Source organism: Euleptes europaea, chromosome 1 (genome assembly GCF_029931775.1).
Source record: "Euleptes europaea isolate rEulEur1 chromosome 1, rEulEur1.hap1, whole genome shotgun sequence".
Lineage (NCBI taxonomy): Eukaryota > Metazoa > Chordata > Lepidosauria > Squamata > Sphaerodactylidae > Euleptes > Euleptes europaea.
Genome location: NC_079312.1, coordinates 22,458,263 through 22,485,502, shown reverse-complemented (window position 1 = coordinate 22,485,502; position 27,240 = coordinate 22,458,263). Strand labels below are relative to the sequence as shown.

At 48.5% G+C, this 27,240-nt stretch overlaps 1 protein-coding gene and 1 non-coding gene across 2 annotated transcripts; both read right to left on the bottom strand.

Annotated features, from left to right (window-relative positions):
- Window positions 1–416: 416 nt before the first annotated feature.
- On the bottom strand, window positions 417–26,387 carry SAPCD1 (suppressor APC domain containing 1). Its single transcript, XM_056850884.1, has 6 exons — window positions 25,961–26,387; window positions 12,028–12,164; window positions 6,230–6,367; window positions 3,096–3,197; window positions 2,113–2,220; window positions 417–548 (listed from the first exon to the last, which is right to left on the bottom strand). Exons 1-6 carry the CDS (start codon window positions 26,385–26,387, stop codon window positions 426–428), a joined length of 1,035 nt encoding a protein of 344 aa, XP_056706862.1. The 3' UTR covers window positions 417–425.
- On the bottom strand, window positions 19,799–19,870 carry TRNAC-GCA (transfer RNA cysteine (anticodon GCA)). The gene has a single exon. It is a non-coding gene; the product is annotated as a tRNA-Cys (tRNA).
- Window positions 26,388–27,240: the final 853 nt, after the last annotated feature.

Genomic DNA, 27,240 nt, shown 5'->3' with positions numbered 1-27,240 from the left:
AGCGAAGAGGGACTTGGCAACCCTAGTCCCAGAATATCTTCACCCCAGCCTCCAAATAATTTAGGTAATTCAGGTAACTATGCAAACTGAGAACAATTCTCCATAGTCTCTTTAATGCACTTTCCCCCCTAATATGCACAATTTGAGCTATTGCAGAATGGGAGGAGGTCATAAAATAGGGGAATAAAATCTGTGTCCAGAACTCCAGGGCAGAAACTCTGTTTGCAGAGGTGACGCAGTGGCATAAAAGAGCAGACGATAGCAGACTCCTTGCATGGAAAATATATACCAGAGATGTTGTCCTTTGGCCTGGAGTCTGCAAAGGAAATGAAGTCACAGACGTTGAGCTGGAGGAGAAAGTGCTCCATAAATACCAAAGGGGGAGGGGCATCACATTCGGCTTCAAGAGGAATTCACCTCGGTCGTCAGATGAAGGTGGACTCCTTGTGGCTGGCGAAGCGGTAGCCCCGGATCTCTTTCAGCTCTTTGCAAAGGGCGGCTTTCTCTTGCTCCAGCTGGGCGATGCGGTCGCTTTTCTCGGACACTTCCTGTGAGCCAGGCAGACATCAAGGATTATGGTCAGGAGTGCTGGGAGTCATCGCAGCCCCGCCTTTCCAAAGATGACCTCCTGGGCCTCTCTCACCCCACCCAGATTCCACCCCAAACATCACATCACATGAGTGGCCCAGCTCCACCGGTCCCCTGGATCTGTTCCCCTACTTCTCCACCCTTGTCTCCTGAGACTATAATAATTATTTTTTTGCTGTCAAGTCACATCTGACTTATGTCGACCCTTGGTGAGGTTTTCAAGGCAAGAGAACGTCCAGAGATGGTTTGCCATTGCCAGCCTCTGCATAGCAACCCTGGACTTCCTTGGTGGTCTCCCATCCCAGTACTAACCAGGACTGACCCTGCTGAGCTTCCAAGATCTGATGAGATCGGGCTAGCCTGGGATATCCAAGTCAGGACTATAATAAAAGTTATTACTCTACCTGTGCCAATAACAACAGCTACAACAATACAAATAATAAAAATATGCTGTCAAGTTGCAACCAATCGCCACTTTGGGGTCAGGAAGCAATTCTCCAGGCCAGCTTGGCCAGGGATCCTGGAGGGGTTTTTTTTGTTTTTGTTTGTTGCCATCTTCTGGGCATGGAGTAGGGGGATGGGGAAGATAGTTGTGAATTTCCTGCATTGTGCAGGGGGTTGGACTAGATGACCCTGGAGGTACCTTCCAACTCTATGATTCTAATTTATGCCAAACTCCTCATGGCGTTTTCAAGGCAAGAGATGAGTGGAGGTAGCTTTCCATTGCCTTCTTCTGCATAGCGACCCTGGACTTCCTTGGCGGTCTCCCATCCAAGTACTAACCAGGGCCGACCCTGCTTAGCTTCCAAGCTCTCACAAACGTGCGCTAGTCTGGGCTATTCAAGCTGCTGCCCTCCCCTCCCTCTGCTCAGAGACAATTCTGTTATGCAGACTTCTCCCAAGGAGCTGTATGCAAAGTAAGGGGTGATGAACGAACACAATGCCCTGCACTGTGTCGGTGCTTCTATTGCTTGCACAGAAAGGGAAGGGGGGGGAAGGGGTCTAGACATTTTTAGTTCCGTGTCCCACCTCTCACCAGTTAGAGGAGACTACTGAGGGTGCCTTTGCCTACTACAGCCAACCTGGATTGATGTTACCGATGCATACTCATTTTTTTTTTAAAGATTGTCAACATGCTTAGTAGTGGGGTGTGTAATAAACCGACTATTTTTGAAAACAGCTTTGAGATTGCAGAGAAATAAATCTTGCCTGCATAATGTTGTCGTCCCCCCCCAAGTCCCCTGGCAGCTGTTCAGTTATGGAACTTACTTATTACCATACGCTAAACTCATTATTCACTTGATATGAAAGAAGTGTCTTTTCCCCCATCTTGCCTCAGAGAGGTGTACATGGGCTGAGTGTCAGGGGTCGGGCAGATGCCCTCAAATAAATGCCTTGAGTCTGGGCTTGAGGAGATTACCTCACAGGAGGGCTGGAGATCGGTTCAGATCTTGCACGCTAGAAATTCACCTAAACCTTTCTCCGTTGTTGTTTTAAAGAAGGCTGGGCCAAGTTTTATGTTACCTTGATCAACAGGTGGTTCTGTTCCTTGAGGACATTGACTGCTTGTTGGTGAAACTCCGTTCCTGGTGGATAGTGGTGAACCCCAAACCCGCTAGGTGGGACCTCAGGCTGGAGAAGAAGAAAATCCACATAACTTAGCAGAAAGTGACCATGCCAAGACAATTTGGGGAGCTCCCTGGATGACTGGGGATTTGGATCTTGGTTGTCCTAATCTAACACTCTAAACTGCACTGGTTCTCATGAGAGGACAACAGAAGCTTGGGTAAAGTAAATCTTTAGGTAAATCTCTATTAAGTAAATCTCTATTCACATGTTTGCATAAACACCTGACGGGGCCGTGAGAACACACACTACCGCCCCTCAGCACTTCCGATACAACATCTAAACGGCACATAAGAACGTGGATGCCAACTCATGTACACCCCATGATGGCCAATCCTTGCTACTCATAACTGATTAACTGAAGATTGATTGTAGGGACATGGAACTCCATCGGCATCCATGCCGATCAGACATTATGCCTCAAAGGTGATGGAAAGGGGAGGCTAAGCACTGAATGGGTGCCTCATGCACCCTCCTAGTGCCTTATCACCCTCCTGGCGAATACATGAAAAGCTCTTGCCATGGTTTAGGAGGGGCTCTACTAAAGAAGGGGGTTTGAAGGAAGGAAGGAAGAAGTTCATGAAAATACATATGAACACCATGTAGGTGCCTTATATGGAGTCAGCCCTTGGTCCATCAATTTATTTATTTATTTTTCGCATTTAAGAAGAAGAAGAAGAGTTTGGTTTTTATATGCCGACTTTCTCTACCACTTAAGGGAGACTCGAACCGGCTTACAATCACCTTCCCTTCCCCACATTAAAAACTCTCCCTCTCAGCCAACCACCTCATCTTGCTTCATGGTCGGGCCACCTCTGTCACACAGGCTGCAATTTTTGCCCTCTCCCCATATTCCAGTGACGCCCCTCAGTCCTCCTCACCTTTCCAGGGGAGGTGAGCAGGTTTTTCAAGCACAGATTCACTTCCTGGATCTTGGCGAGCAGCACGCAGCTCTGGTTGGAGTAAGATTCTGGAAAATAGTTCTGCGAATGTGCAAAATGCTGGTATAGGAATCTAGAATTTCAATCAATGTTAGCCCAAATGCTGGATTTGAGAAAGCATGTTGAAAGGAGGCACTTGGGCATTTAATATACAACAAATTTACTGTTTGCAGAATGGTATGGGTTCATTCAAATTGGCCAGCTGATCAGTGGCCGGTGGCGGCAACAGCTGGGGGATCCCCCACCCCGGCATGGGCCAGGCAGCCTCGACTTCAGCCTCCACTCAGTTTTGCTCCTGGAAAATGATTCCTGGCTTTGCTATTAGGATTTTAAATGGAAATTCTTCAAAAAAACACTCACGAAATCTTTGCCTAGTCTTTTTGGGCCCTTAAATTACTGTTCTTCTTGTTGCCCATGAGTCTTTTCAAATAGCTCAGGCCAAAGATGATTGCCATCTCCAGAATGGGAAACAGCTGGAGATTTTTTTGAGGGGTGAAGCCTGAGGAGGGCGGGGTTTGGGGAGGGGAGGGATTTCAGTGGGTCATAATGCCATAGTGTCCACCTTCCAAACTGGCCATTTTCTCGCCTGGAAATCAGTTGTAATATTGGGAGACCTCCAGCCACCACCTGGAGGTTTTACTAAAAATTGTAGCTACAATGGCTAAATCTGCAGCTATGAATGGTCTTATTTGCATTTAGCCATAGGCCACTACAAACATGTCAAGGATACCACCGATACATAATAAAAGGAAATATTAGATTAATAAAATTCTGGATTAATAATATACATAATAAAACTATGCTAAATCGATGCATACAAAAACAACAACAACAACAACAGGAGATGCATTTGAATCAGCTGAGCTGGGGACTACAGGCAGGGTTAAGTCCTACGTTTTGCCTTTACTAAACCTAAGCTTAAATCAACTGAGAAAACCCTAAGTGAGGTTTGCTTGATTGCTGTCTTAAAGCTTGATTGCTGCTCCTAAAGAGGGGGTGTTTTGATTGGTGCTGGGTGGAGCTTGTGTGTGAAAGGCTGGGGCTGCGAGCATATAAACTGCAAAGGCCCCTGCTCTTGCCCTGTGGCTCTTAGCCTGGGGATCGTGACTGGGGACGTGTAAGGTGGGTAATAAATCTTGTTATTTGGTATAGGAAGAGTGTGGGGTTTAAAAATCAAAGAATAATATAATAATAAATTGATTGCTAAAATACCAGTTATGAAGGTAGAAAGCCAGCAGGGGTTGGGGGGCTATCCAGTGTGCTCCATGGGGTGTCACGTGTATGATTATCTGCCTGCTGGACAGAAGTCGTGGGTGTGTGCTCGGTGCAGGGAGCTCCTGGCTCTCAGGAAGCGAGTTCGCTTCCTTGAGGCCAAGGTAGCTCAACTGGATGAGCTGAGGCAGGCAGAGAGAGAGGTGACTAAGGACTCCGGGGATAAAATAGTCACATTCCAGTCCCAAGGTGATGGCAACCTGCCAGTCACTGATGATGGAGCCCTTGGGGAGGGAGGCCATCTCACTGAGGTAAGGGTATGTGGTACCTTAGAAGGTCATCTTCCTTGGTGGATGAACAGATATCCTCTTGTACAGAGGATATGCCTCAGGGGGGAGGGGGGCTTCTTGTAGTGGGGGATTCAATCCTTAGGAATGTAGTTAGCTGGGTTTCTGGGAGGTGCATGGACCGCATGGTGACTTGCCTGCCTGGTACGAAGGTTGCGGACATTACTCGTCATATAGGTAGTCTGGTAGATAGTGCTGGGGAGGAGCCAGTAGTTGTGGTGCATGTTGGCACCAACGACGTGGGGAAATGTAGTCCAGAGGTCTTGGAATCCAAATTTAGGTTGCTTGGCAGGAGACTAAAAGCCAGGACCTCCAACGTAGCTTTCTCAGAAATGCTACCAGTTCCACGTGCAGGACCAGCTAGGCAGGCACAGTTGGTGAGTCTCAATGCGTGGATAAGACAGTGGTGCAGGGAAGAGGGCTTTAGCTTTGTAAGGAACTGGGCAACATTTTGGGACAAGCCGGGCCTATACAAAAGGGATGGGCTCCACTTGAACCAGGATGGAACCAGACTGCTGGCGCGTAATATAAAAAAGGTGGCAGAGCAGCTTCTAAACTGAATCTGGGGGGAAAGCCGACAGGAGCTGAGAAGCATCCGGTTCAGGCAAACTCAGTGCACACGGACAAAGGGAAAATTGCTTCAGATTGCCCACATGGGAATTACTTGGACATGGATGGGGGGAAATGCTGGATAGCCACTTAAAGATGCCCAAAGGCACTTGCCAGGAAAGTCGAAAGAGAGAAACAGTGTGGAAATGTTTCTATGCTAATGCTAGAAGTCTCCAAGCAAAAAAAAAAAAAGTCCTATTTGAAAATTGGGACTTTCAAATAGTCCCACAACTCTTCCCAAGTTCATAGGAATGTTATAATGGAAACGGAGACCCGATCATATTGAATCAAAGTCGGGCAAGGTATCCTCGAGCGGACCAACTACGCAATGGGCAGCTGATGAAGAACATCGATAACAGGCTCAAATAACCGGTCACCTATACCTGCCAATTGCAAGTGCCTTTATCATTTTCACAGAGGATTTTCCTTACAGAAGAGTTGTGGGACTATTTGAAAGACTTTCCATTACATCTTGGATTTTTTTGAGAAGTCATATGAAATTAACATGATGTATGTAAAATGAAATTGACATGGTGATAAATTGTATGAAATACATAAGAATGAGAATTGTATAATCAGCTTACCGAATTTATTATTTACTTAAATGAGGGTTTATATGATTTAGCCATTGTAGCTACAATTTTTAGTACTAGTTCTGAAGGTAGCTCATGTTTGCTTTTGTTGTAACCACCTGGAGGTTGGCAAGTCTAGCCCTGGGGCACAGTGTTTGCCTTCTCTTTTGAACTTGGGAGGTCCTTAAGTACTTGGCATCTTGCGACGTCTTCACTGAAGAGTTCCCCAACAATGGACGAATCCCCACAAGGAAAAATGTGTGCTGTTAGGAAAGCTCAGATTTCACAAGACCCAGGCCCACACCTCTCCGCCCACCCTGGGACTGGTACTTACCACGTCAGTCCCCATGTGCTTCTGACGTCTCTGGGCTTCCAGTAGGTGGTGCTGGAACCAGTCCCGCACCTGATCGACCATCTCCAGCCCTTGCAACAAAGCGTCGCGCTCCCGTTCCAGCTCCTGCATCCGCTTCAGCTGCAAGGCAAAGTGGAGAATCAGGATTCCTTGAGGTGGTTATGTTCCACCCTTGGCATAGGGTTGCCAGCCTCCAGGTGGTGGAAGAAAAATAGACACAACTGTACTAGTATCAGGGAGATTAGGAAATCATTACAGGAGCGAAAAACATATATAGTGCAAAAATAGATTTATCTGTGCTACTTAACTAAACAGAACTATGTTAGTACATACATATATACAACAAACAAACTTATGAGATCTACAATGTGTGAGAGAGGAGAGCTCCTGGCTTGCGGGCCGGCCCCAATCCAGCCAGTGTGCATGGCGGGGGAGGGGAAGAGGAAAGAAGGCCCCTGGCTTGCGCGCCGGCCCTGATCCGGCCCCAGTGCATCGAGAGAGAGGAGGGAGACCCAGAGCAGACTGGCCGCCCCTCTTCAGAAGAGTGATGGGAGGGAGTTTTGCCTTGGGTTTTCCGCTCTCAGGATGCACATTTTTCCCATCCGAATTCTCAAAAATCCCCCCTCCCCGCTGGGGTAGAGGGGCCAACAGCCCCTTCCCTTGAACATCCCCCCCACAGGTCCAGCTGCCCTAGACTGAGCTGCCACCACCACCACCCCCAGCGCGCGAGGCACACATGGCGTGGCCCCGCCGGTCTCCCCCTGGAGCCGTCCATCCAACGTCCCCCTGGGCTTGGAGGTGTGGGCCCAGCTCCAAGGCCCATCCCGGGCGAGGGGCGGGGAAGCAAAAGGGGCAGTATTCTTGTCCGAGCGCGAAACTCCCCCAGCCAATCGCCATTCTTGGGGGAGGAGAAATTAGCCGGCATGGGCAGGGACAATTGTTCCAAACCAAGGAACAAAGGCAGTTTTTTTCATGGAGCTCCGAGCCAAAAACTGCGCAGCAACAGGAAAGAATGGCGCAAAAGTGGTTTGACTTGCCCCTGTTATAACGCGGCTTTTATTGCTCAATCTGGAAAAAATCGGAGCAGCCATGAATAACCAAAAATTTGCAGCGGCGCAAACCGGCTGTGAATCCGCTGCAAAGCTCCATGAAAAATCCCCCTTCTGTGTAGCCATCAGTACATGGAAGTCTTCCCAATGCAGGTTCAGATTGAGGAAACAATGTGAGGCTTAAGTCCCTTCACCTCAAGGGCTACAGTCCCCGTCTGAATTCGGCCTGTACATGCTTAAGAATGGGGTCCCTTGCAGGGAAGAGGAAGAGGAGTTGGTTTTTATATGCCAACTTTCTCTACCACTTAAGGCAGAATCAAACCAGCTTACAATCACCTTCCTTTCCCCTCCCCACATCAGACACCCTGTGAAGTAGGTGGGGCTGAGAGAGCTCTAAGGGAGCTCTAAGAGAGGTAGTAGCTGGAGATCTCCCGCTATTACAACTGATCTCCAGTTCACAGAGATCAGTTCACTGGGAGAAAATGGCCGCTTTGGCAATTGGACTCTATGGCATTGAAGTCCCTCCCCTCCCCAAACCCCGCCCTCCGCAGGCTCCGCCCCAAAACCTCCCGCCAGTGGTGAAGAGGGACCTGGCAACCCTACATTAGCTGGCAGACGTTCACTTTCCCCCTCCGTTGCATTTCCATCTCAGGAAATACTGTACCTGTTGAATTTTGGTCTGTTTGCATTATGGACTCATTTCACAGTTTTACTCTGAGTGCAAAACACAGAATTAAAAGGGACTTTGAAGGACCCTAGAAAACGACAGTGATTGTGATTCACAGACATTATGGTATGGAAGTCCTTCCTCTCCCCAAACCCTGCCCTCCTCAGGCTCCACCCCCAAAATCTCCAGGTATTTCCCAACCGGGAGCTGGCAACCCTAGCTGGCTCCCTGCCAAGGTCAGCGGCTCACAGCCGGTGTATATGACAGAAAGGGGGGTGAAGGTGGGGTTGTGACCCCCAAACAGCTGCGCCCCACAATCACTCACCCAGAAGAAGACCCGTAGCGCCTCCAGGCCTCCGAGGGCCGTCCCCAGTGGGACGATGAGGATGGTGTAGCCTCTTTGCACCGCCATCGAGGCACTGGTGTGGCAGGAGGACAGCAGGGCCAAGAGGAAAAGAGGCGGGGGCCAGCCTGGCATCCCAGCAAGGCACAGGGGACCCCCGCTCCAATGGAACCCCTCCGTTGGGGAAGGGTCTCGGAGAAAGCTCCCTTCCCTTGGCCAGTCGATCCTTTCCTTGCCACTCTGCCCTTCGAATGGCCTCTTTCCCCACTTTCTCTTCTCTCGTCCTCACGTTTCGTTCACTGCCGCATCCCCCCCAAAAGGCCTGGCACTAAAACACCCGACCCTAATTCCTTCAGGACTGTTTCTGTTCCAGCCTGCGCTGTCCCCTCACTAAAACACTTTCCCCTCAACCGCTTCCACCAACCCTTGCTAAAAAAACGTTTCTCTTAACCGTTTCTCCTACCCCTCCCGTACCCTCCCCTGCCCTGGGGCAAAGTGACCCTGCATCCGAAACTATTTTTCCCCTCCTCTGTGTGTCCCAATTTGCTGAACTCAGCACCTCCCAAAGCATCCCGGGATATATTTTAAAGCCTCAATTGCCTTGGACAATGGTGGCCATAATCCCAGCCTTTCCGGCTGGCCGAATGAGCTTGGGGGAACGGAGAGATGCAAGCGGAGGGGTCTGCTTTGCTGCAGGATTAACCCCTTTGGTCTCAGAACAGTCTTGCCCCATGGTTTCTGGTCTCGAGCCAGCTTAGGGTCACCAGTTCTGGGTTGGGAAATTCATGGCGATTTTGGGTTTTTTTATATGCCGACTTTCTGTACCACTTAAGGAAGGATCGAACCGGCTTACAGTCACCTTCCCTTCCCCGCCCCACAACAGAGACCCTGTGAGGTAGGTGGGGCTGAGAGAGCTCTAAGAGAGCTGTGACTAGCCCAAGGTCACCCAGCCGGCTTCGTGTGAAGAAGTGGGGAAACCAACCCGGTTCACCAGATTAGCTCCAAACCACCGCTCTTAACCACTACACCACGCTGGCTCACCAACCCTGGGGAGGGCAGGGTTTGTGGAGGGAAAGGACATAAGAGTGGTACAACGTCATAGAGTCCACCCACCAAAGCTGCCATGTTTTCTAGGGAAACTGATCTCTGTAACCTGGAGACCAGTTGTAATTCTGGGAGATCTCCAGCCACCACCTGGAGATTGAAAACCCTGATTGGAGATTTTCAATCTCCACTGATTGGAGATTTCTTTCACTCCATCCCACCCCACATTTGTTACCCTACCTTTTGGAGCTGGCTGGAATGACACTTCCCCCTTCTCCCAAGTCAACCCCCAGACCAAAACAATAAAATAGGTATGCCAACCTAGTTGGTCCCTAGATAAATGTCCTCCTTGGATGATCCATGCTTGAATTCAGGGTGACTATATTTAGGCTGCTTCTGTATTACAATCTAATGCTCTGGTTCAAATAAAATATTGGATATGGTTCACAGTCTCTGTTTGTACAAGCATTTTATTGCGGGAGTGACCATTCTTTTTTAAAAAGGTCACTCTTTTCCTTGAACTGGGGGGGAAATGCTCAAATTTTAACTTTTCATAGGAGGCAGGAGGAGATCTCGTGAATTCGCTGCTCCTATGTGATCCTTTTCAAGCGAATAAGCCCCTCAAACAAGCAATAGTTTTCATTAAAACAGTTTCCAAATTCTCGATGGAACCAGCTCTCAGCCTATTTTGCTTACGTGCCTTTCTGTACGGAGCGGTGGCAGTTTTCGTTGTTATAGCCTCTTGTCGTTTGCCTTTAAAGGCAACTTGGAAACTTGAGCTGGTATTAAACATCACAGTTCAGTTCTTATCGGACACTAGGCAGCACATGCATCGTGTCATGCTAGGGTTGCCAGCTCTGGAGATTTTTTGGGGTGGAGCCTGAAGAGGGAAGGGGGGGCTTCAATGCCATAGAGTCCACCTTCCAAAGCAGACATTTTTTCCCGGTGACCTTATCTCTGTCGCCTGGAGATCAGATGTAATAGTGGGAGATCTCCAGCCACCACCTGGAGGTTCCAATGAAATAAGCAGCACGGAGGCTCAAGGACCATGTTAACAATCTAGATCCAAAAAACACTAACCAGTCTACATACAAAACACACTCACGTGGCAGTAGTGTATATGAAATCTCTATTAAGACACTCTTATGGTATAGCCTACAGGCAAAGAGACAAAAACAGGCAACAGAAGCAAAACAATTACAGTCCAAGGAGCCCTGTCAAACAAGAACAATAGGTATAGTCTTGCAGAGAGACCACGAAGCTGCAGGAACACGGTGCTTACTTAGAAGAGTCGAGGCAAACCGACGACAGCGTGGAAGCACCAACAGACATGCGCCGTCCAGCTGGTCAATTCCAAGTGAAAACCATCCCACCGTGAGGCACTGCAACCTGCATGCGTCTGGGAGCCAGCAGCAAGTAGCAACGCGTTTGTAAAGATCCCGAGATGAGCGGGATGTGTGGCATTGAAGTCCCTCCCCAAACCCCACCATCCTCAGGCTCCGCCCCAAAAACCTCCCACCGATGGTGAAGAGGGACCTGGTAACCCTACGTGTAGGATTGGGGAAACCAATCCAGTTCACCAAATTAGCGCCCACCGCTCATGTGAAGGAGTGGGGGATCAAACCCGGTTCTCCAGATTAGAGTCCACCGCTCCAGGCCGTCGTTCTTAACCACTACACCATGCTGGCTCTGTGGCTGGACAGGGCTGCCAGGAGTCTGGGGGCAGGCATATGTAGGGGGAGGGCTGGCGGTGCATGTACCATGATGTCAGTTCTGGCAAAACCTGGAAGTGATGTCAGGTAGCTTTAGGAATTGCCATATGGTAAAACTATAGGGTTTCCAGCAAGTCCTAGAGCAGGCCAAGGTCATTTCTGAGTGTTCCCCAGAAGTGATGTCACAATGCACATAACACTGACATTTAAAAAATATTCTGCCACCGCTGCTCGGAGTGGCCCGGCAGCCCTATGGACAAATCATGACGGGGGTGGGGGTTATGCAAAGTCTGGAGGGGTTACCGCACTTTGTATTCCCAGTGATGTATAAAGAGTTTGAAAATGTTACAAAAAACATCGCTTTAAAAGGGTTTTTTGATACCACGGCTAAAAAATGGTTGGAAGACGTCTTCACAGCTAAAGGGGCCAAACAAAGTGCGAACAGTATTTTTTATAACATTTTCAAACTCTTAATACATCGGTGGGAATACATAGTAAGTGCAAACAGTATTTTTTATAACATTTTCAAACTCTTAATACATCGGTGGGAATACAAGTGCGGTAACCCTTTGGGTTGGGTTTAGGTGATGAGGAATGGTCCCATGGGGAATTTGTGGTGCTGCAGTGCTCATGGTTCAAAGAAAACCAAGTCCGATAAGACACCTTAACGTTGCGGTGCAGACATTCCCTGAAGCAGAGGAGACTCAAAGGACAAATGCAGCCTGAGGCGGCAGAATGTAAATTGATTTTATAGGACTGATTAAAGTTTCAGGAAGCTTGCATAAAGTTATGAATGTGTCTGTTACTACGACATGTCTCCTGTTTGCAGCGAGGTGCAGAATGAACAGGGCAATAAAAGTTAAGTTGGTCTGGGCTCTTATGGGGTACCAGTAAGGAAACGGCCGGAGTGATAAGAAGGTAAGAGCCCTGCTGGATCAGGCCAGTAATCCCTAAAATCCACTCACCACATTGTATTCTATGGCATTGGAAATAGTGTGTCTGCGTGGTTCCTTGGGGATCCGGATGCTCCGATGTCGCCCAGCTTGGCAGAGAGAGCTGTTGATACTACGGGACCGAGTGACTCCTTTCCCATCGGATTCTCCTGAAGAAAAAAACCAGAAGGGCACAGTAATATTATTACAAACATTTATCAAGTTTGTAAAAAAAATCTTTTCTCGAGGAAACGTTTGATTTACAGGGATCTTTTCAAAATAAAAAAATACATCACCCAGAACCCAATTTAGATTTCAAAAAGTTATTATAGATAGAGGCTACCTTTCAATTAAAACAATTCAGATACATGCAATTCTCCTGTTGAATTACCACCACCACTCCCATTTCCACTGTACCACTGAATGCATGAAGCTGCCTTCTATCGACTCATCTTATTGGGTCATTTATGCATGGTCGCTTTAACCTCCTTTATTCCCTGTTTCAGCCAGGATCAAATTTTTCAGTATGCACGCTATCTCATTCCTTGGAAGCTCAATGCTGTTTCAACGCAAAACGAACCCGGCTTTTCCCATTCCTCTTCTGGCCTGAATTAAACAGTTGATCCTGGCTCATTCCAGAGTCACAGAGCATGCATACTGCATTAGGGGGAAACACAGAAGATTGGCTTCTCTCACAGCCAATCGCGAAGCAGTGTGTAAAGAGGCAGGGATTCAAGTGCTTCCTGCTACCTTGGAGCTCTTTCTGAGCAAAAGAAAGGCTTTTTAAAAACAAGGCTTGGATTTCCCACCCCACTCCTTTCAGATTGCTCTATTTTTTGTTTTTTGTTCTCAAAATGCTTTTTTATGCAGCAGTTGGGTTTGGGGAGAAGGAAATCTTCTCTCATGGTAAGCCAATTACATAGCAGCATTTTAAAAGGTGGGACTTGATTTGAGCTTGGGAGACTGCTTTGCTGTATTCATGGCTCGATTACCACACAGTTTCATCCCTGATCATTCAAGGCAATGCATACAGTTTTCCCCAACCCGGGTTACTTTAATGTGCAATTTAAGGTCCAAGCAGGGAGATCCAGCCCATGGCCTATCAAGATCAGATTGAACCTTTAACTTTCTGCTTGGAGAGAAGAAGAGTTGGTTTTTATATGCCGACTTTCTCTACCACTTAAGGAAGAATCAAACCGGCCTACAATCACCTTCCCCTCCCCACAACAGACCCCTGTGAGGTAGGTGGGGCTGAGATAGCTGTAAGAGAACTGTGACTAGCCCAAGGTCACCCCAGCTGGCTTCATGTGGAGGGGTGGAGAATCAAACCCGTTTCTCTAGATTAAAGTCCACTGATCCAAACCACTACACCATGCTGACTCTCAGATGCTCTACCACTAAGCCATGCCCCCACCTTTACCAGTTTTATGAAACACAGCTTCCAATGTATAAATCCCACCATGCCAGCTACTCCTAAAATATTCCACAATAAATCCTTAGGCCTTTTAGGCAGGGATGTTTCCCCACAGTCATCCCCGCCAACTGCTTCAGGGCTTCCTTCATTTTTCCCTGAACTCCGAATCTCGCACCGAATTGCACGGATCCGAATCGGGGAGTCCGGACTTCGGCATTTCCCGAATCAAAATGAGCCGAATTTAGCCGAATCGAATCTTACTGATTTTTTTTCAACAGCCCTAGTGTGATATTCTTATGCAAGCCTTTTCCGCCCATCAGAGGATGCCTCGTTCTCCCTGCACGTTTTGCCAGAATTTTCCAGATTCTGGCTAAAACAGCATCTGGAAAATGGGCAAAACGCGTGTGGAGAACGAGACGACTTCTGACTGACGGAAAGGCATGCATAATCAAAAGGAAGCCCCAAAGCAGTCGGGAGGGGTGACCGCGGGAAAACATCCCTGCATAAAAGGCTTATGTCTTATTTCCTTTAGGTAGCCTGTGGGGAAATCCAAATCTTAAAAACCACATTCGGACAACTGGGATGCTAAAAAACCATTATATCACACCCTTTCCCCTTGGGTCAGCATGGATGCTGACCGTTCTGAATGGTCCAAAAACGAAAGCATACTAAACATACATCCTCCATGCCTGTTCCAGCCACTAAACACCTGCCCATAAAAAATGCTTTAAAATGCTCAGGCAAGGATTATAGTTATCCTCCGTAAGTTCTGGGGAGTAGAAGCGGAAGGTATTTTTTTCTCTGTTTCGTTTATGGGAGGCACTATCAGAAGGGTAATAATGTTGTAACACTTGTGAAGCACAGGGACGTTGCCAGTTTCACCACAAACACTGTTGGTGGGAAAACACATCATTGCGAGCCAAAACCTCATCTCTCGCCACAGCCTGGCTGGAACAGCTGCTGGGTTTCCACGGGCCTCGCTCCGGCGCTCCAGCACCTTGAAAAGCAGTCCGGCACACAAAACGTCAGTGGGCGCAGCTTTCCCCTGCCGCAGAGAAACTGCTCGTGTTTCACTGTTGTCTGCTTTTACTATTTGTACGGTCAAAGGCACAGAAGCAGGGTCAGTCCCGGGGCGAGAAGAACCCCGCTTGCCACAGAAACGTGGTTCAGTCCCGTCCCCCCGTTTTCATAAATTTCCACCCTGATGCATCCACGCTGCTGTAATTAAAGCCACTAATTACAGGACCTCATTGATTAACTGAGCCAGGCCTGGCTGTCATCCAGGGGGATTGATTGCCCCCGCTGATGTCCCAGGGACAGAATTAATGAGGGACCATCGGCACACGATGAAAGAAAATGAAGGACCCTGGGGACTCCTTCCCCCCTCTCCCTGGTCTGTGTTCCTTAATCCTGATCTCTGGCTCCATCTTGTCAACCCTGATGCGATGCTCCTCACTGACGGTGAACAGATGCAAAAACGGATGTGGGCTTGTGTACTTTTCATAGCTGGGTAGCATAAGGAATCGTCGCTGGTGAGTTTATCGAACAGGGGTGAGAAAAACCCCATTTGTCAAAATGTGTTCTTTATGTTGGAAGAAGAGTTGGTTCTTATATGCCGATTTCCTCCACCTTTTAAGGAGTACAAAGCGGTTTACACTCTCCTTCCCTTCCTCTCCCCACAACAGACACCTTGTAAAGTGGGTGGGGCTGAGAGAGTTCAGAGAGAACTGGGACTAGCCCAAGGTCACCCATCAGGCTTCATGTGGAGGAGGGGGGAAACCAACCCGGTTCTCCAGATTAGCATCCGCCACTCATGTGGAGGAGTGGGGAATCGAACCCAGTTCTCCAGATTAGAGTCATCCGCTCTTAACCACTACATCATTCTGGCTATAGCCAGCATGATATAGTGGTCAGAGAGTCAGATTAGGATCTGGAAGACCCAGGTTCGAATCCTCACTCTGCCATGGAAGCTTGTTGGGTGACCTTAGGCTAGTCACACACACTCTCTGTAACCTGCCTCACAGGGTTGTTGTTGTTGATAAAACAGAACCTAGCTGTTCGTTCCAGTCATCTTTGGAAGCCCTTCTTTGCTTACCCTCACCATCTGAGGGTAGACTGGTACTGACCCGAGACCTGACTTTCTCAGTCATGGCACCAAACCCCAAGGAGATCTGTCTGCGTCCATCTATCGGTGTCTTCCACCAGTGGGTGAAGACCTTTTCGTTTCATTTGGCACACCCCCAGTAATGGTTAATTGGCCCTCCTCCCTGGTTCTTGTGTCATTTGCTTATGTGTTTTTATTGGATTATTTTATAATTTTAAATGCTTTTAATTGTTCACACATTTTAATGTTTTATGCATGCTGCTTTGGAGTCCCTGCCCTGGGGGAAAGTTGGCATAAAAACGTTTTACATAGACAAATAAAAGGGAGAATGGTGTCATAAGCCACTGTGGGGTCTCACTGAGGAGAAAAGTAAGGCATAAATATAGAACAGAATAATAGAATCATAGACTTGGAAGGGACCACCAGAGTCATCTAGTCCAACCCCCTGCACAATACAGGAAATTCACAACTACCTCCTCCCCTTCCACATCCCCAGTGACCCCTACTCCATGCCAGGAAGATGGCCAAGATGCCCTCCCTCTCATGATATCCCTCTCATATCTAATTAATCATAACTGTCCTGGTCTCTGATGCATCTGGTAGAATCATAGAATCATAGAGTTTTAAGGGACCACCAGGGTCATCTAGTCAAACCCCTTGCTCAATGCTGGAAATTCACACCTACCTCCCTCCCCACACCCCCAGTGACCAGAAGATGGCCAAGATGCTCTCCCTCTCATCACCTGCCTAAGGTCACAGAATCAGCATTGCTGACAGGTGGCCATCTAACCTCTTCTTAAAAACCTCCAGGGAAGGAGAGCTTACCACCTCCCGAGGAAGCCTGTTCCACTGAGGAACCGCTCTGACTGTTAGAAAATTCTTCTTAATGTCTAGATGGAAACTCTTTTGATTTAGTCTCAACCCGTTGGTTCTGGTCCGACCTTCTTGGGCAACAGAGAACAACTCGGCACCATCCTCTATATGACAGCCCCTCAAGTACTTGAACATGGTTATCATATCCCCTCACAGTCTTCTCCTCTTCAGGCTAAACATACCCAGCTCCTTCAACCCTTCCTCACGGGACTTGGTCTCCAGACCCCTCACCATCTTTGTTGCCCTCTGGACACGCTCCAGCTTGTCTACATCTTTTTTAAATTGTGGTGCCCAAAACTGAACACAGTACTCTAGTTGAGGTCTAACCAGAGCAGAGTAAAGCAATACCATCACTTCGCATGATCTGGACACTATACTTAATAATTCCAAAATTCTTTCCCTCCATGCCTATTGCTGTCCTGTGATAGATATTTAGGGAGGTGATAACTCTCTCCTCTCTCCTTCTTTTTAATTGATGTATTAGTCTGCAAATAGAACTGTAGAGCCAGAAGTTACATGGGGAGTGGAAGAAGTGAAGAGCGCCCAAACTGGATGGGGTCAACTGTAGGGAGAAAGAGGCTGTGGGCAATGCAGAAAACTCCAGGGAACGCTACCCAAATCTCGGCTGACGTGCAAAATCTACAGAGGGCAGGATGGTGTGATGCCAGTCAATAGTCCTGGATTGATTGGCAGCCATCCCGGCAATGAGACCGCTCTGTGCCAGCTCAGCAGATGGAGGGATGCCCATGGCACAGTGCCAAACACTGAGAGCTGCCAATTCTCCCTGTTCCACAGATCGCAGCTGGGGCAGCAACTGCCGATCAACACACATTTGTGAAACTTTCTTTCCCGACCGGCACCCTTGGCTGCTTTCTGAACGCTAACTCTAAAGCCCGTTATTCTTCACACAATGCATAGTTAAATTGTGGAACTCCCTGCCCCAGGATGTGGTGATGGCTGCCAACTTGGAAGGCTTTAAGAGGGGAGTGGACATGTTCATGGAGGAGAGGGCTAGCCATGGCTACTAGTCAAAATGGATACTGGTCATGCTGCATACCTATTCTCTCTAGTATCAAAGGAGCATGCCTATTATCTTAGGTGCTGTGGAGCACAGGCAGGATGGTGCTGCTGCAGTCGTCTTGTTTGTGGGCTTCCTAGAGGCACCTGGTTGGCCACTGTGTGAACAGACTGCTGGACTTGATGGGCCTTGGTCTGATCCAGCATGGCTTTTCTTACATTCTTATGTTCTCTCTAAAGATGCACACCAATCCAGGCTCTCAACTTTCTATTCTCCCTGTGCTGAATTGATTTAACCCGTTCTCTCACATTTTGGGGGATTTTCTGTAAGGACTAAATAAGTAAAAAGTTAGCCGTGGTACCGCCCTTCAAAGCTCCTACCAAAAGAAAGCACTATTTGCCAAATCGAAAAGCAAATGCATTTTAATTCCAAAAAGCTCAAAAGTATTGGAAGCTAATACATAAAGAGATTCAAGCTATGTTGCACACAAATTTTGAATTACACGCTCAGTACTTTTTGCTTGGGATGATTCCAATCCAAATACAATCGGTACATAAAGAATTATTTCAATATGCAACGACTGCAGCGAGAACTTTGCTTGCAATGAACTGGAAAACTAAGAAAATACTTGAATTAACTGAGTGGATTAAAAAAAAATGCACGAGTTCACAACTGTGTCAAGGCTATCGAACTTGCTCCAAAGAAAAATGATTGAAGATCACAAACAAAGATGGCAACTTTTTTATGATAGATACGTACAATGAAGTACGAACATTAAAGACGCTTGAAATATTAAACTGAGGTAAAAGTAACGAGATTATATTATGTCTAGTTTGATAGCAAATTACAATCTGAATAAGAGGTTAACATAAGTATTGCATATATTATTTGTATAATAAGGGTCAGAGTATTATTGGGGACATAGTAGGGGATGTGGGTTGTCCGTAGGGTTGCCAGGTCCCTCTTCGCCACCGGTGGGAGGTTTTGGGGGTGGAGCCTGAGGAGGGTGGGGTTTGGGGAAGGGAGGGACTTCAATGCCACAGAGTCCAATTGCCAAAGCAGCCATTTTCTCCAGGGGAACTGATCCCTATTGGCTGGAGATCAGTTGTAATAGCAGGAGATCTTCAGCTATTACCTGGAGGTTGTAACAAAAGACTCACTATCACTGTTAAATCAACAATTGCACTAAGAAAACAGTTTAGGCTCGATAATATCAATTTCTATATTCTAATACAAATTACTACAAAAAAGTGCAACAACAAGACATTACAAGTGAAACAAAAATATATACAAAATCTATACAACAATTGTCCGCAATGTGACAAAATTCATCACAGAAAGCTCAATGGCTGTCTCCAAGTAGACGAAGTTAAAGAAGTCCAAGTCAATGGTAAGGGTACATGAACCCACAGTCTGGAATGTAAGGTACGCTGCTCCAAAGTTGGAGAATAAGGTAAGGTTCGCTGCTCCAAAGTTGGAGAGTAAAGGAGGAAACGCTATTCCGGATACTTGTAGCGCTTTCACCGTAAGCATAGCTTCATCAGCCTAGGAGTAACAACAATAATCCATATTTCTTGTACATAAGAGTACTTTCAAATTAACAAGATAATAAAACCACTAAGCGTAACCAGGTTTTTCTTACCTCAACTGTAGAGGATAAGGCCCATGATTTATTCAAGTTAGCCTGGGAGGTTTATCTTCATTTTTTCATAGTCATTATTACCGTAAATTTTTAGTGTAATTCATTATTTTTGCTAATTCCAAAACTGCAAACGTGCCGGACTGGCCCTGCTTTTGGGCAACACGGCCCAAGTTTGCCACAATGAGAGTGCCTCATCAAATACTTTCCAAGCATGGTGCAGTGGTTAAGAGCGGTGGACTATAATCTGGAGAACCGGGTTTGATTCCCCACTCCTCCACATGAAGCCTGCTGGGTGACCTTGGGCTAGACACAGTTCTCTCAGAACTCACTCAGCACTACCTACCTCACAAGAAGAAGAAGAGTTGGCTTTTATATGCCGACTTTCTCTATCACTTAAGGGAGACTCAAACTGCCTTACAATCAACTTCCCTTCCCCTCCCCACAACAGACACCCTATGAGGTAGGTGGGGCCAAGAGAGGTCTTAAGAGAGCTGTGACTAGCCCAAGGTCACCCAGCTGGCTTCACGTGAACACATGAACACATGAAGCTGCCTTCTACTGAATCAGACCCCTGGTCCATCAAAGTCAGTATTTGTCTACTCAGACCGGCAGCGGCTCTCCAGGGTCTCAGGCAGAGGTCTTTCACATCACCTACTTGCCTAGTCCCTTTAGCTGGAGATGCCGGGGATTGAACCTGGGACCTTCTGCATGCCAAGCAGATGCTCTACCACTGCGCCACAGCCGCTGAAAAATAGGGGGCACCTGGGCTTGAACCAGGGACCTCTTGATCTGCGGTCAAATGCTCTACTGCTGAGCTATACCCCCGTCCCACCCCCGGCTTTGTGTGTAGGAGTGGGGAAACCAACCTGGTTCACCAGATCAAACTCCCCCACTCCAAGCCACCGCTCTTAACCACTACACCACACTGGTGTATGTTTTGGGGAGAGGAGAGGAAGGTGATTGTAAGCCGCTTTGAGACTCCTTAAAGGTAGAGAAAAGCAGGGTATAAAAACCAACACTTCTTCTCCTCCTCCTCACTTAGGCTGGTCCAGCCCAGGGAAGGCAGTGCCCGACCTTGGCGGGCTGTGTGCAGAACGCGGCATGTTGTGCGGATGGACGTGCCTGGAAGAGCCACAGGAGGTGACCAGCCAAGCCGCACAAAAAGTGGGGTTGACTGGCTCTTTCTCCCTCCCTCCTTCCTTCTGCCTTGTGTGGGAATGGGGTCCCTTGCCCAGGGCTGTATTTTCCTTCCAGTCACCCCCTGACCAGATCTTATGGCACTCCTATGTACCCGTTGCAAATGGAGACAGTGTCCTCCTGAAGGTGCCCTGATCTCAGGTGGTCTGTTTGGCAACAGTTTGGTCACAGACATTCTCCATGGTAGGTCCATTCCTGGCCTACCAGACGGGTGCCGCCAGCGCCTTCACTTGCTTTGTTCAGGTAGACGTCAGACAGCTTTCTGCCAGAGGGCATTTGGTAGAGGGTAAACTGGTTTTTGGCTGTCGCTTTCCCAAAGAGGGAGGGGCCAGCCTGACACAGGTGCCTAGATGCCCTTTACTTGAGCTGCCTCTGCTTCTGCATCAGGCCCCAGATGTGACAGCTGACTGGCTCTCCGTTCCTGCCATCAGTGGCCAAACCACACCTAGGGTTGCCGGCCTCCTGTCTGCGTCAGTAGGGTTGCCAGGTCCCTCTTTGGCACTAGCGGGAGTTTTTTTGGGTGGAGCCTGAGGAGGGTGGGGTTTGGGGAGGGGAGGGACTTCCTTGCCATAGAGTCCAATTGCCAAAGCAGGTGAACTGATCTCTATCAGCTGGAGATCAGTTGTAATAGCAGGAGATCTCCAGCTAGTTCCTGGAGGTTTAGCAAACTATAGTTAGCGTGCTGACAATAATTTGGCAAACAAAAAACAGCAACGATATGCGAAATGCAAGTGGTATTAATTTATCATGTCCACTGTTTGCATAAGAAAGTAATTAATTCTATAGAAAGGCACACTTGCCGGGAATCAAACCCGGTTCTCCAGATTAGAGAAGAAGTTCTCCACCCACTCCAAACCACCGCTCTTAACCACTACACCACGCTGGCTCTCTGGATCATTTCACTCACCAATGGTGTAAATAAACCAATACTTTTTTTTTTTTTAAAAAGTTGCCTGAATCAGAGGTAGAAACATTTCAACGTGTCACCTGCCATGACCGCGGGTGTGGAGATTACCGGCGTGACACGCAAAAGGCCAGCTCTCTGGAAAGGGAAGGAGATAAGAAGTGATAAATGGACAGAACAACAAATTCAAATATGCCCAAATCTGCTATGCAAATAAACCTCACACAGGCAAGGGAAAACACACCCGCCCGGCTGTGCCTTTACACGTCACTTATGTGGAAGCCAGACACACCTTGGGTGGTCAGGTTGCAACCCGGAGATTCGCTTTGCCCCTTGGAATTACCAGTTTTGCAGGAGACAACGCTCCAGACCTCCCTCTCCCTGCTTATTCAGTTGCTCACCTGCAAATCCTGCTCTCTACAGCAGACTGGGGAGGGGGTTGGCAAAAGGTCAGTGCTGGGGGCAGCTGTAGGTGCTGCTCGTGCAGAACGCTGCATTGTTATGCAGACTGCATTGTTATGCTTTCTGTTCAGCATGTTGCGTTGCCCTAGTTCCCGCGGCGGATCATCTGCTCATTCTGGTGAAATTTAAAAAACCGAGTCCAGCGGCACCTCGAAGACTAACAGAATGTATTCTGACCGAAGTTTTCGTGTCTCAGAGCTCACTTCATCAGGTGCACCAGAGTGTAAATCCTACAGTCTGATTTGTGCACAACAATTATTTTGGTTAGGTACTATAGATTAGGGCTGTTTATGATTGGTTATTAGCCTCGTGATCCTCGCGAGACTGCTTTGGGGCTTCTTTGGAGTTATTCATGATTTTTCCGACCTTCAAAAGACACTTTGTGGATGCCCGGCACTTGTCCCGTGGTTTCAGGAACCTGTTTTATCACAAATTTAAATGTTGTCCCGGTCCCAAAATGAAGCTAACCAAGGCAATTCCTGTGAATAGTGTTAAATTCGGATTTCTTTCCTCATTCCTGCTTGTCCCACCCCCCTCAAATTCCCTCCCCCTTGAAGCCATTTTGGTGATTCTCGGTAGCGTGTTTTAAGATCTCAGGAATGGAGCCGGGTGTTTCTCCCCCAGCTCGCCTCATACGTGACCTTTCTGGTCAGTTTCAGCAGCCAGAGTTTTTTAAAGTTTGCTGGCGCTAGCCCCCTGCTTTGAGATAGCCAGAACCAAATTGGTGGGGACAAAGTTCCTTCTCTGCTTTGGCTGTAAAATCGTGCTCCATGGCACCCCCATTTGCTATCCACCCACCCCCAGCAATTTTTTTTTTGTTAGCAATCACTCGCAAATGGGAAAAAAGGGTTTCATGCCTTTAAGAGGACACGTGTGAGGGGGGCAATTGGGCAGCTAACCAACGAGATACCTGATACACCCAACAGTAGGCGTGCCAATTGCCTGGTACTGGCGGGCAAATGCCCACCAATCGAATCTGCCCACCGACTCTCAGCTGGTTGGCGGGCAGAAGAGCGTCGGGATGCGGCTCTTCCAGGTATAAACCAGAAGAGATGTAATCATATCAGCGTGGCCGTGTGTGCGTGCGATCCCCACCCCAGCTCCTCCCAAAAAACCTCCCACCAGAGGAGAGGGAGGACCTGGAAACCCTACATTCACCTACCTCCTTCCAAGTCACAGGTCAAGACTGTGCTCTTCCCCTGACCATTTCATTAAGCCCTTGTAAGCTTGTCTTTCAAGTTCCAATTCTCCGCTTTATGGTGGTTTTTATATCAACATGTTTTTATTGCCATTATTTAACTGTTGTGAACTGCTTTTAAAACTTTTGGGATTTGGTGTGTGGGGGGGTATGAGGGGAAAGAACGAAACCTGAATTCCGTGAAAGTGCGTGCAAAAAGAGAGACAGAGAAATAGAAGAATGGACAAACTGCGCATGTGAAGAGATTGCAGAGATAGACGGGATGGTTATTTATTCAGTCTAATCCCCCTCCCCACCCTCCATTCTTTGTCCCATTAGCCAAAGCTCCTTACCAGCGGGCATTGGGATCAGAGCAGCCGGCTAAGAGGATTGGTCGTCTCTATGGCTGGGGAGACGGGATCAGGAGCGCTAAACCCCTGGCCGTATGCTCTCCCGACCGAGCGGTAGGCCTGGCAGAAGCCTGGCCCTAGCGTTTGCAAAGCAGGGGACGGAAAAGTAATTGCAATCCTTGGATATCGCTTGTAACGATTTCTCTTTTCATTTTTCCCCCTGAGCACACTCCTCCATGTGCATATTTACACACTCACACACTTCTCTCTTATTATACCACAGCCTAGGGTTGCCAGCCTCCAGGTGGTGGCTGGAGATTTCTCGCTATTACAACTGATCTCCAGGCGACAAGAGATCGGTTCCCCTGGAGAGAATGGCCGCTTTGGCAATTGGGCTCTATGGCACTGAAGTTCCTCTCCTCCCCAAACCCTCCCCTCCTCAAACCCTGCTCTCCTCGGGCTCCACCCCCAAAATCTTCCAGGTATTTCCCAACCCAGAGATGCCAATCCTATCCAGTGCCCTCTTCCAAGTCACACAGAAATTAACTCTCCGTAATCTAAACTAGCATATCCCATACAAAGAGGAGAAGAGAACTAAACTTCGCAAGTCAAGAGGCACCATTATCATTAAAAAAACAAAACATTTGAAGCAACTGAGAGGCAGATCTAGATACCCACTAAGGGACAGCCTTTCTTACTTGAACACTCATTCACACATAAGTTTCTCCGCATGTAGAAAGTTAGCACTTCAAGGAGAAAGATAGTGGAAACTTTTCTGGATAAAAGTACGTACAAAGAGAGACAGAGAGAGATTTTCATAAAGGGGAGCCACGTGAACACATGAGGCTGAAAAAGATAATTGAGCCATCCAAGTCTATATTGTCTACTCAGACTGGCAACAACCTCTCCAGGGTCTCTGGCAGAGGTCTTTCACATTGCCAACTACCTGATCCTTTTACCGGGAGATGCCAGAGATTAGGGATGCCAGCCTCCAGGTGGGACCTGGGGATCCCCCCAGAATTACAATTCATCTCCAGACTATAGAGATCAGTTTTCCTGGAGAAAATGGATGCTATGGAGGGTGGACTCTAGGCCACTGGACCCCCCCTGAGGTCCCTGTCCTCCCCAGACGCCCTCCCCAAATCTCTAGGAGTTTCCCAACTTCGATCTGGCAACCCTACCTGCCTCTATCCCCTGCAAGTGGCCTGGGGGGAACCTGGCAACCCTACCAGGGATTGAACCAGGGATCTCCTGCCTGCCTATGCAGATGCTCTGCCACCGAGCCATCGAATGTGACCCAACACTCCACAGTGAAAAAGCCCCCAGAAAGCCACATCACTTATAGGATTGACAGTTTATGAACCGGTCCCTCTAGTTAACCCTTTAATATCAGTTTGATCTGCAGCAAATACCAGGAGAAATCAGTTAAGTTGACTGCAGGCCTCTCATTTCTATTTCAATTCTACCGGACTCCTAGCTAGAGAACTTCTGACTCCTAGACACTAAATTCACCCCCACGATATCACACTTGCTTCCCAAAGGTGCCCTGATTGCCACAACCAGGGCGCCTCCCTCAAAGAACTGAGGAATCCCGGCTTATGGTCCCAACCCACCAGAGTCACCCCCCTCCCATTTTATTTATTTATTGGTTTCTATCCTGCCCTCTGCCCCCAGCTAGGGTTGCCAACCTACAGGTACCAGCCAGAGATCTCCTGCTATTACAACTGATCTCCAGCCGATAGAGATCGGTTCACCTGGAGAAAATGGCCCCTTTGGCAAGCGCTGGTTTGGAGCGGTGGACTCTGATCTGGAGAACTGGGTTTGATTCCCCACTCCTCCACATGAGCGGCGGAGGCTAATCTGGCGAACTGGATTTGTTTCCCCACTCCTACACATGAAGCCAGCTGAGTGACCTAGGGCAAGTTACAGCTCTGTTAGAGCTCTCTCAGCCCCACCTGCCTATAACCATCTTCAAGTACTTGAAGGGCTGGCACATAGAGGATGGTGTTGAGTTGTTTTCGGTTGTCCCAGAAGGTCGGACCAGAACCAACGGGTTAAAATTAAATCAGAAGTATTTCCATCTAGACATTAGGAAGGATTTTCTAACAGAGCGGTTCCTCAGTGGAACAGGCTTCCTCGGGAGGTGGTGAGCTTTCCTTCCCTGGAGGTTTTTAAGTAGAGGCTAGATGGCCACCTGTCAGCTATGTTGATTCTGTGAGAGGAAGGGCATCTTGGCCATCTTCTGGACACTGGGTGTGTGTGGGGGAGGTAGTTGTGAGTTTCCTGCATTGTGCAGGGGGTTGGACTAGATGACCCTTTTGGTCCCTTAAAACTCTATGATTCTACCTCACAGGGTCTCTGTTGTGGGGAGGGGAAGGGACGGTGACTGTAAGCCGTTTTGAGTCTCTCTTAAGTGGTAGAGAAAGTCGGCATATAAAAGCCAACTCTTCTTCTTCTTCCCCAAACCCCGTCCTCCTCAGGCTCTGCCCCAAAAACCTCCCTCCAGTAGTGAACAGGGACCTGGCAACCCTAGCCTCCGGCTGAAGCCAGGCTCAGGGCAGCTCGCATCATCAAAACACAACAACACGGTACCACAATAAAACCATAAAAAACACAACAGTCCGAAAAATTATTAAAGTCACATCCAAATCAACCGATCACAAAAGATGAAAAGGTGGCGCACCACAGTATGGGATAGGCCATTACAAGCCCAGCGACCCAGTCCGAGCCCCGAATTTTTAACTGTTAATAACCTAGGCCTCCCTGGGGGCCCCCATTCTCACTGGTGGCCAGGGGGGGACCTGGCAACCTTACTGGCCACTTACGTATCCGGCTCAAGTTCTTCATGGACTGCGACGAACACCGTCCCCTTTCCACTTGTCGGGCCACAGAGCTCCCTGCGGCCTTCTCTTCCTCTTCTTCGGCTCGGAGGAGGGCGATTCTCAACCCGGCCACCAAGCGGGGGAAACTCAAGTAGCCCCCGCAGGGCTCGGCCACCTGCCGCAGGGCCTGGAGAACCCCGGCCGGGAGCTGACCTCTCTCTTTGTCCCCCTGAGGGGTCACCCCGGAGCCTCCGCGGCCCCAACGGCTCTCGATTTCCGAGATGTGGACGGTCCCGCTCCGCTGGTCGTCCAGGATTTCAAAGAGGGTCCGGAGGCTGCGGAGAAAGGGACGCGGCAGGCGGGTGGCGCGAGCCGGAGACGGGTCCTCCGGGCCGGGGGGCCGGGATGGGGCAGCCAGCACCGAGCTCATTTGAAACCGGTCTCAGGACCCCCCTGGATCCTTTGGGATGTGGAGCAGGGCGCTTTGGGAGCCGGGAATCTTTGGTTCTTCGGGAGGCCAACGAATTCGGAGTGGGGAGTGGAGAAAGCTAGAGACAGGGCCTTAGCGCTAGTCTCAATGAAATGCTGGGGTCTGAACGCCCAAAGGTCTGGGTCCCTAAGAGCAGGAGAGTAATTCTGCATGTGTCTGGGTGCGTCAGGACACCTGGGCTCTCCGGGAGGGCACTGCCTTGGAGTGGCTTGGCGCAGAAGGTCTGGAAAGCAGAGCTGCAGAGCTTTCCGTCTCCCTTTCTGCGCTGCCCGGGTCGCTGTGATGTTTTGCTGAGGTCTCTGGCTTGTCAGAGCAGGGATATCTGATTGAGTCAGATTGGCCAAGCTGGTCCAGGAAAGGGGGGGCGGCAGCTGGGGGGCGGGATCATGTGACCCATCCCAGATAATCACTCTGGACGCCGGATGATTAGCGGCTCGGTCTAACAAGGTGGCTTCCCCTCCGGGGGAGAGAAACAGACAGGGGGAAGGAAAGAGAGTTAGCGGCCCCCATTGGGATATAATTTACAATGAACTAAGACTAATTTTACAGCGAAAGATCCCAAAAAAACACCGGAGATGATGCTGTTAAGTATGATACCAGAACATATCTTGACGCAAAGAACTTTCTTGAGATATGCCACCACTGCTGAAAGATTGGTCTAGGCAGCTAAATGGAAAACGTCTGCGATCCCAGACAAGAATGACTGGATAAATAAAATGTTTGAACTAGCAGCAATGGCTAAACTTACTGCTTTAGTAAATCAAAAAGACAATGAAGAGTATGTGAGAGAATG